This window comes from Dermochelys coriacea, chromosome 3, assembly GCF_009764565.3.
Source record: "Dermochelys coriacea isolate rDerCor1 chromosome 3, rDerCor1.pri.v4, whole genome shotgun sequence".
Classification (NCBI taxonomy): Eukaryota; Metazoa; Chordata; order Testudines; family Dermochelyidae; genus Dermochelys; species Dermochelys coriacea.
Genome location: NC_050070.1, coordinates 74,178,823 through 74,188,595, shown reverse-complemented (window position 1 = coordinate 74,188,595; position 9,773 = coordinate 74,178,823). Strand labels below are relative to the sequence as shown.

The 9,773-nt window shown below is 43.6% G+C and overlaps 1 protein-coding gene across 1 annotated transcript; it reads left to right on the top strand.

Annotated features, from left to right (window-relative positions):
• Nucleotides 1-5,122: 5,122 nt before the first annotated feature.
• Nucleotides 5,123-9,419, top strand: NDUFAF4 (NADH:ubiquinone oxidoreductase complex assembly factor 4). The gene is made up of 3 exons (XM_038396217.2): nucleotides 5,123-5,415; nucleotides 7,069-7,166; nucleotides 8,789-9,419. The coding sequence occupies exons 1-3, from the start codon at nucleotides 5,289-5,291 to the stop codon at nucleotides 9,080-9,082; spliced, it is 519 nt and encodes a 172-aa protein (XP_038252145.1). The 5' UTR covers nucleotides 5,123-5,288; the 3' UTR covers nucleotides 9,083-9,419.
• The last annotated feature ends 354 nt before the right edge of the window (nucleotides 9,420-9,773 follow it).

Here is a 9,773-nt window from a genome sequence, read left to right as displayed (position 1 = left end):
ATCCAGCTACAGAGCTAGCCAGAAAAATTCAACACACAAACATTTTGATGAAAAATGGGAAGGAAAATGTTTACCAGTTTTTTTTCATTCTCCAACCAATTCTACCTCCTACACTTGCTGAGCAGTTTCAAGAAGTCTCCCTGTCAGATGCGGGAGGGATTAGAAGACCAAATACAGGGGGGAGAGTTCCCAAATCTGTCTAATGTGAAGTTTCTTGCACCTTCCTCTGAAGCATCTGGTGCTTGATAAGATATCAGACTAGATGGACCATTGGCCTGTTCCAGCACAGCAATTCCTATGTGCTTGTGTTCTTCATTTTGGTATGTGGGATATCTAGGAGTCACATTGTTTACTAAAAATACCCCAGAACAATTAAAATAAGCTTGCTGATTCAGTAACAATGAAGCACACTTATAAAACAGGGTAAATGGAATATACTCTGTTTTTATGTTACAAGGAAAAAATATAGTCATAACTTTTTAATAACTATGAATGCTGGCATGTGGTTGGGTAAAAGTTTCCGTCTCCTGGTTAATATTACCTGTCAATGATACAGCTACATTGATAAAATGCCTAATTACGCCATGAAAACATCTGCAATTCAAAAATTTCAAATAATTTGCTTGCTGCAGTCAGTATGAAAGATTCCAGATGCAGAATGAAACCTTGTAGTCCTGGTCCTTCCCAATCAGCAAAACATACAGCCTGGTACCAAGCTTAGGTTTCAGAGTAGCAGCCGTGTTAATCTGTATTCGCAAAAAGAAAAGGAGTACTTGTGGCACCTTAGAGACTAACAAATTTATTAGAGCATAAGCTTTCGTGAGCTACAGCTCACTTCATCGGATGCATTTGGTGGAAAAAACAGAGGAGAGATTTATATACACACACACAGAGAACGTAAAAGAATGAATGGACACAAATCAGACGTCAAGAATTATAACATTCAAAAACCAGTTGGAGAACACTTCAATCTCTCTGGTCACTCGATCACAGACCTAAGAGTGGCTATACTTCAACAAAAAAGCTTCAAAAACAGACTCCAACGAGAGACTGCTGAATTGGAATTAATTTGCAAAATGGATACAATTAACTTAGGCTTGAATAGAGACTGGGAATGGATGAGTCATTACACAAAGTAAAACTATTTCCCCATGGTATTTCTCCCCCCCACCCCACCCCCCACTGTTCCTCTGATATTCTTGTTAACTGCTGGAATTAGCCTACCTGCTTGTCACCATGGAAGGTTTTCCTCCTTTCCCCCCCCTGCTGTGGGTGATGGCTTATCTTAAGTGATCACTCTCCTTACAGTGTGTATGATAAACCCATTGTTTCATGTTCTCTGTGTGTGTGTATATAAATCTCTCCTCTGTTTTTTCCACCAAATGCATCCGATGAAGTGAGCTGTAGCTCACGAAAGCTTATGCTCTAATAAATTTGTTAGTCTCTAAGGTGCCACAAGTACCAAGCTTAGTGACAGACACAAAATGACATCACTCTTTATTTTTAATGAATTAGCTGCCTTTTGGTGAGTTCATCTGCTGCCAACCAATATAACAGCAGAGTTAGTCACATCAGGCTTTAAAGAGACAGCATCACCGTGTTGAGTCTGATCCCAGTAGCCAGCAGTTCCTGGTGCCAAGAGGGAGTTTCTTTAGTTTCAAATTAAGGTCAGTGCCTTCAGTCTGTAGGCAGAATGGATTATTTATGACTTCTCTTAAAGGGATGGTAATGTATATTGTACCATCAAGGATCTACGAACACCAAGAAAAGGCATTCATATGAACAAAAACATTACGGTTACATTAAATAGGATAAACATTTATGAGATAGAAATCCTTCTGCTTCAAGGCATAACCAAGTCAGCCACTAACTGCCTAGTGATGCTGAACTAGACAGACCACTGGTCTGATCCAGTCTGGCAATTTCTACATCCCTGGGATAACATGATTTTGGTAATTAATTGATCTTTAAATATTCATGGTAAATAGGGCCAATGGCCTGTGATGGGATGTCAGATGGGGTGGGATCTGAGTTACTACAGAAAATTCTTTCTTGGGTATCTGGCTGGTGAATCTTGCCCATATGCTCAGGGTTTAGCTGATCGCCATATTTGGGGTTGGGAAGGAATTTTCCTCCAGGGCAGATTGGAAGAGGCTCTGGAGGTTTTTCACCTTCCTCTGTAGCATGGGGCCTGGGTCACTTGCTGGAGGATTCTCTGCACCTTGAAGTCTTTAAACCACCATTTGAGGACTTCAATAGCTCAGATATAGGTGAGAGGTTTTTCACAGGAGTGGGTGGGTGAGATTCTGTGGCCTGCGTTGTGCAGGTCGGACTAGATGATCAGAATGGTCCCTTCTGACCTTAGTATCTTTGAACTCTATTACCACACATACTGTGCAGTGAGAAAAGCAGTACTTGTGGCACCTTAGAGACTAACAAATTTATTAGAGCATAAGCTTTCGTGAGCTACAGCTCACTTCATCGGATGCATTTGGTGGAAAAAACAGAGGATTTATATACACACACAGAGAACATGAAACAATGGGTTTATCATACACACTGTAAGGAGAAAGAAAAGGAGTACTTGTGGCACCTTAGAGACTAACAAATTTATTAGAGCATAAGCTTTCGTGAGCTACAGCTCACTTCATCGGATGCATTTGGGCCACAAGTACTCCTTTTCTTTTTGCGAATATAGACTAACACGGCTGCTACTCTGAAAACTGTAAGGAGAGTGATCACTTAAGATAAGTTTCAGAGTAGCAGCCGTGTTAGTCTGTATTCGCAAAAAGAAAAGGAGTACTTGTGGCACCTTAGAGACTAAAATTTATTAGAGCATAAGCTTTCGTGAGCTTAAGATAAGCCATCACCAGCAGCGGGGGGGGGGGGGGGGGGAGGAGGAGGAAAACCTTTCATGGTGACAAGCAAGGTAGGCTAATTCCAGAAGTTAACAAGAATATCGGAGGAACAGTGGGGGGTGGGGTGGGGGGGAGAAATAACATGGGAAAATAGTTTTACTTTGTGTAATGACTCATCCATTCCCAGTTTCTATTCAAGCCTAAGTTAATTGTATCCAGTTTGCAAATTAATTCCAATTCAGCAGTCTCTCGTTGGAGTCTATTTTTGAAGCTTTTTTGTTGAAGTATAGCCACTCTTAGGTCTGTGATCGAGTGACCAGAGAGATTGAAGTGTTCTCCAACTGGTTTTTGAATGTTATAATTCTTGACATCTGATTTGTGTCCATTCATTCTTTTACGTAGAGACTGTCCAGTTTGGCCAATGTACATGGCAGAGGGGCATTGCTGGCACATGATGGCATATATCACATTGGTAGATGCGCAGGTGAACGAGCCTCTGATAGTGTGGCTGATGTGATTAGGCCCTATGATGTTGTTCCCTGAATAGATATGTGGACAGAGTTGGCAACGGGCTTTGTTGCAAGGATAGGTTCCTGGGTTAGTGGTTCTGTTGTGTGGTGTGTGGTTGCTGCTGAGTATTTGCTTCAGATTGGGGGGCTGTCTGTAAGCAAGGACTGGCCTGTCTCCCAAGATCTGTGAGAGTGATGGGTCGTCCTTCAGGATAGGTTGTAGATGCGTTGGAGAGGTTTTAGTGGGCATTCTGGTGATTAAAACTCTGGAAGTTGGAAACCCTAGCCCAGTCTGCCACCTTGAGGATATTTCCAACTGTACCCCAAGAGAGGTGACTCCATGGCCAAACACATGGTCAGTTTCTCAATTATGTGACTACTCAGAGCTTCCATTGATTGACTTCAATCTGAGATTTGGGTTTTCAGCATAGCTAAAAATCAGAAAAAAACAGGGCTCTCCCACCCTTATGAACACCATTGATTTTACCCACACAAGAAGCCTTGTTGACTAACATAGGACCACTCACGTGCATAAGTGTTTACAGGCCGAAAGAAAGATGTTCTCCCACGGCAGTAATAATGGAGAGATCTATTACTATTGTTGCAAAACATTAAAAATGCATTTGAGTTTTCAAATAGAATATACATATATGATTTTTATATATATATATATATAAATATATATATATAAACTCAGGCATTTGTAGTATCCCCATATGAAACATTAATGGATCTCTCCGTGGCAGAACATCATTCTTTTATTTTTAAAAATTAATTGGATGCTTGGAGACATCATACTTACAACGTATTTATAGGTACAGTAAAGTGAAAAGAGGTGCCTCTGCGGAGATCAGTCATAACCTAACCTCCCAATACCCTGTGCAGCAGGCGAGAAAGCGGAGGGAAAGAAGGAAGAGAGTGAAAAACAAGGCGAGGTGCGGTAGCGTGCTAAAGCGAGGCGGTGTTGAGCTCAGCTAGATTCTTTCTTTTTTTGGTCGCCAGCTGCTGCTGCTTTTTCTCCCCTACTCCTTAAGCATTAATAATAACCCGACTTTGCCCTCACCTCGGTGCCTTTTCATCAGTACAAGGCAGGGCAGCACCATTATTCATCAATCAAGTTACAGACGGGGGGACTGGTTTCAGAGCAGCAGCCGTGTTCGTCTGTATTCGCAAAAGGAAAAGGAGGACTTGTGGCACCTTAGAGACTAACAAACTTATTAGAGCATACGCTTTCGTGAGCTACAGCTCACTTCATCGGATGCATTTGGTGGAAAAAAAATGAAGTTGACAGATTTCCACTCTATAGGCTAAATTCAGTGCCTTGCATAATGACAGGTTTCAGAGCAGCAGCCGTGTTAGTCTGTATCCGCAAAAAGAAAAGGAGGACTTGGGGCACCTTAGAGACTAACACATTTATTAGAGCATAAGCTTCCGTGAGCTACAGCTCACCAGACGGGGGGACTGAGGCACGGAGTGACCGATGCCCGGACTAGCTCAAGGACCGGACCCCAGGTCGCCGGTGGCCCACGTGCCAGGCACAAGGGGAGGGATAGCTCAGTGGCTTGAGCATTGGCCTGCTAAACCCAGGGTTGTGAGTTCAATCCTTGAGGGGGCCATTTAGGGATCCAGGGCAAAAATTGGGGATTGGTCCTGCTTTGAGCAAGGGGTTGGACTAGATGACCTCCTGCGGTCCCTTCCAACCCTGATATTCTATGAAAGACACTGGCGGGAGACGCTCCGCAGGCCCCCGGCCGCCCCGTCCCCCGAGCGCGCAGCCGCCCCGCCCCGGCTCCGAGCAGCTGCCTCGCCGCGCCTCCCCCATCCCTCCCGCGCCTGCGGGGTGTCCTCCGGCCCGCTAGGTGGGGCGCTGGCGGGCGGGCTGCTCCGTGCGCATGCTCGCGGCCGCTGCCGCACGGAGGTCATGGGCGGCCGGGTGACTCGCGTGTTCCGCAACTTCAACCTGGAGGGCCGGGCCACCCGCGAGGTCAGCAAGGAGAAGCCCACGTCCGCCCCCCGGCACCCCGTCGCCAGGCCGGGCCCGCTGCTCGGTGAGTGCCCGCGGCCGGCGCTGCGCCCCAAGGGGGAGCCACTGGGGGGGGGCGGGGCTACAGGGGGTGGGGGGGTGGTTACACGCTGCGCGTGCGGGGGGTTACGGGGCGGTCGGGCGCGCGCGTTCCTGCTGGGGGATTATGAGGGGATTACGCGCCGGGCAGTCGTAGAGGCCTGGGGGTTTCTGGGGCGGGGCGGTGCAGGGTATGTGCGAGGGGCGGGGGTTCCGGGGCTGGGATGCAGGGTATGGACATGGGGGTTACGGGGAGGGGGGGCAGCATGCAGGGCGTGAGGGGGTTACGCAGGGTATAGGGAGGTTATGAGGGGGTGGGATGAAGGGTATTGGAGGGTTGGGGGGGGTGGGATGGCACTAGCTCACGAAAGCTTATGCTCAAATACATTTGTTAGTCTCTAAGGTGCCACAAGTCCTCCTTTTCTTTTTTGCGAATACAGACGAACACGGCTGCTACTCTGAAAAGTGGCACAGCGGTGGTACTTTTTTCAGAGTAGCAGCCGTGTTAGTCTGTAGCCGCAACAAGAAAAGGAGGATTTGTGACACCGTAGAGACTAACAAATGTATTTGAGCATAAGCTTTTGTGAGCTACAGCTCACTTCATCGGATGCATTCGGTGATACTGCCACTGTAACACGACTATAGGTGCTTCCTACAACCATGGAAGGGTTTTTTCCATCAATGTAGTTAATCCACCTCTCCAAGAAGTGGTAGGTAGGTCACTGGAAGAATTCCCAGCTGTGTCTACACTGAGTGTTAGGTTGAGCTAACTATGTCATGTAGGGCATGACATTTTTCTCAGCCCCTGAGCAATGTAGCTAGATTGATATAATTTTCAGGTGTATACCAGGCCTAACTGTTGTTTAGTATTGCAATTTCTTTCCTTGAATAGGCATAATTGATTCTCCTTTCCCTGTGTACAAGATAACATTAAGTATTGTGAATATCAGAACTAATGCAAAAATGAGATTTCCCTGGAAGTGTTCACATGCTTTCATTTTCACTCAAGTTGTGTGATGTCTCATGGATAAGGCCCTACCAAATTCACAGCCATGAAAAACACGTTTTGGACTGTGAAATCTGGTCTTCCCCATGAAATCAGCACAGAAGAAAGGTTAGCAATACCATACCATGCCATCCTTATTTCTGTGCCTGCTGCCCTCAGAGCTGTGCAGCTGGAAAGTGTGGCTGCTGACCAAAGGCCCAATTCTGAAGGCAGCAGCGCAGAAGTAAGGATGGCAATACCGTATCATGCCATCCTTACTTCTGTGCTGTTGCTGGCGGTGGCTCTGCCTTCAGAACTGGGCTCCAGGAGCCACCACTCTCCAGATGCTTATCTCTGAAGGCAGCAGTGCAGAAATAAGGGTAGCAGTACTGCAACCCCCCCAACAATAACCTTGTGACCCCCCAACAACCCTTTTTGGGTCAGAACCCCTACAATTACAGCACTGTGAAATTTCAGATATAAATATCTGAAATCATGAAATTTACGATTTTTAAAATCCTATGACTGAAATAGACCAGAATGGACCATTAGTTTGGTGGGGTCCTACTCCTGGGCATTATAAACCATGAAGTATAAGCCAACAAGAATATTAGCGAGAGAGAGTGATTTTCTTCTTTAAATCTTTTTTCTTAGATGATCCAGAAATCCAAGAGGAAATTCGCAGAAAAGATGACAAACTTCTCGCCTTATTAAAAGAGGTTTATGTTGATTCCATAGATCCACCTGTGCAAGTGAGCATGTCTTCTTTCTGTAATGGATATAGCTGCAAGCACTTTTCAGATGATAAAAGCAACATACCAATGCTCATGTGATGAATAGGCTTTATGAAGTCTGTCGTCTTAGTAGCTTACTAGCTGTTAATAGATGAAACTGAGCTTTTTTTATTGCTGTTTTGTATTTCAGTTGTTGTTTAATAGAAGTCTAATTTCAGGGACACATTCCTTATTTGAGTGCCATCAACCTTTTTTTGTGCCTCCAGTTTTCCTTCCTCTGTATGAAGCTGTACAGGCATGTTCATCTGTCACATAGAGACTCCAGCTGTGTGCACCTTCCTTGTGCCACAGTCCTCAAAGTATACTCACAAATTTGGGTTTCCAGAAGTTTAAGCAGCCAGGAAGGGATGGGAAATAGAATTGCTAATGATGCTATAGGTGGTAGAAGAAATTGGAACTTGTGTGGGAGAGGGTTTGTGTTTCTGCTGGAGAGCAAAGAGTCTAGTACCAAGAGTAAAGAAATTATTAAAATATCACTTAAAACTCTGGTGTCCCTTTAAGTGAAGTCATGTATCTGTTTGGGTGAGGAAATGGTAAGATGTTTTATTTATATTTTCCTGTACAATTTTTTAGATTTTTTTCCCCCATGAAATGGATGAACTAAGAGCAATTGTCTGTGTGATCTGCATGCAAGGCTCAACATATTGGCATTAGATTAAAAAAAGTTAGTCCTAGGCCTCTCTTATGCTTGTTTTCAGTTTGTTTGTTTATAGTGGTATTGGCCCCAGGATGTGAGAGAGACAAGGTGGATGAGATAATATCCTGACCTGGAGAAGAGCTCTGTGGAGGCTGAGAGCTTGTCTCTTTCACCAATGGAAGTTGATCCAGTAAAAGATATTTCCTCATCCACTTTGCTCTCTCTTATATTTGGCGTTTCTGTAACACCTTCCATCTAAGATAAAATGATTTTTAGAAATGTTAATGAATCCCCCATAATGTCCCTGTGAGGTGTGTAAATAATGTTATCTCCATTTTACTTGGGTAATAGAGAAGCTAAAAACCTAATCCTGCAAAGCGCCGAACACCTGATTTCAATGGAAGTTGGTGCTGCTCAGTACCTTGAAATATATGGGACAAAACTTTCATACATCTCTTCCTGAAATTAGGCATCTACATTCACATTAACACCTAAATCAGTGCTAAGCACCAGCAGCTCCTACTGACGTCAGCGGAAATTGTGGGTGTTCAGCTATTCAGAAAACTAAGCTATTGATTTAGGTACTGAACATTTGGTCATGGTAACTGTTTTTGAAACTGTGGTCTATATAGAACACCGTGCTTTGAGGATAAAGTAGTGTTGGATTATGGTAGTAATTACTCAGATTTCCAAAGGGGTCTGCATCTCCATTTGAAATGTTTTAGGGGTCCACAAATGAAAAAAGATTGAAAACCACTGGATTACTGTCTAAGAAAGAGAGGCAGTCCATGAGGATCAAAGTGTTCACAATGGAAAAACTGGAGAGACTCTTATTTTTAATTTAAAAGGAAACTTTAATTAAAGAAATAGGCAGGAAATGTGCAGTATACACACAAAACAGAACTCTGATTGACTTGAACTTTTTTTTCTCCTCCCACACTAGGTAAAAGACAAAGGTGGAAGTATCCCAAGTAAACAGCAGGAATACAGACTTACAAAACTTGGTCATTTAAGGGATCTAGATATTCCGAGCATTCCCAAAGGCAAAATTTCTGTGGTGGAGGTTCTGACTCTTCTCAATAATCATAAACTTTCTCCACAAACATGGACCACAGAGAAAATAGCAAAGGAGTACAGTATAGACTTGAAGGAGGTCACCTCTCTCTTAGAATTCTTCATACCTTTTGCTGTGGAAATCTTTCCTCCCAAAGACAGAAAAGCTTTAAAACTTTCCTAAAAGTGATTGCCAAAATCTTGGTTGATCCACTGGTGTCTTCATTTGACACTTCTCATACACTGTTTGTGTGGGAATTTGGTGTCGTGCTCTTAAAGTTTGCCCCCTTGTAGCAATAAAATGCTTTATTTAAATGACTGCATTCTCTGTGTGATAGCTGCATGTGAAAATAATGTATTTGATATAGTCTGTTTCATAACCTGTCTTATTTATGCCAAATAAGGAGACAATCAGTAAAATCTGTTCAGGATAATAAATGATCCACTTAAATTGTTTGTTATTTGCAGAAAGTTTTATTTTTAAATAAATATCATCTCTTACTGAGAAGTCAAATGGAAAATGTGTTGTCTTTGGACTTCATTCAGCCAGTGTTTTATAGTGATTCTGCAGCAATCTTTATCATGGCACCTATTTTTATTCATGCAACCAGTCTGCAGGTGTACATACAACACAACAGAGCCACTTTTCCTATAATTAAAAAAATGATGGGAAAGGGTGTTTGCTTCACAAAGAAGGACAATTGCAAGGGAAATAGAATTTTCAAGCATGTCAAGATCTTAAAAGCAAAAGTGGGTGAATTGTGTGGGGGGAAATTGCTTTGGCGGCAATGGAACCCAGGGAGCTGTAATGGCTGCTGTTAAGCTCTGCTACATCCATTCCATTCTAGTTAGCCCCAACTTTGGGGTTACCTTTT

Coding starts and splice junctions, on each gene's coding strand:
- NDUFAF4 (XM_038396217.2), top strand. CDS start 5,289: ATGGGCGGCCGGGTGACTCGCGTGTTCCGCAACTTCAACCTGGAGGGC. Junction 5,416..7,068: donor CAGGCCGGGCCCGCTGCTCG/GTGAGTGCCCGC, acceptor CTTTTTTCTTAG/ATGATCCAGAAATCCAAGAG. Junction 7,167..8,788: donor CCATAGATCCACCTGTGCAA/GTGAGCATGTCT, acceptor CTCCCACACTAG/GTAAAAGACAAAGGTGGAAG.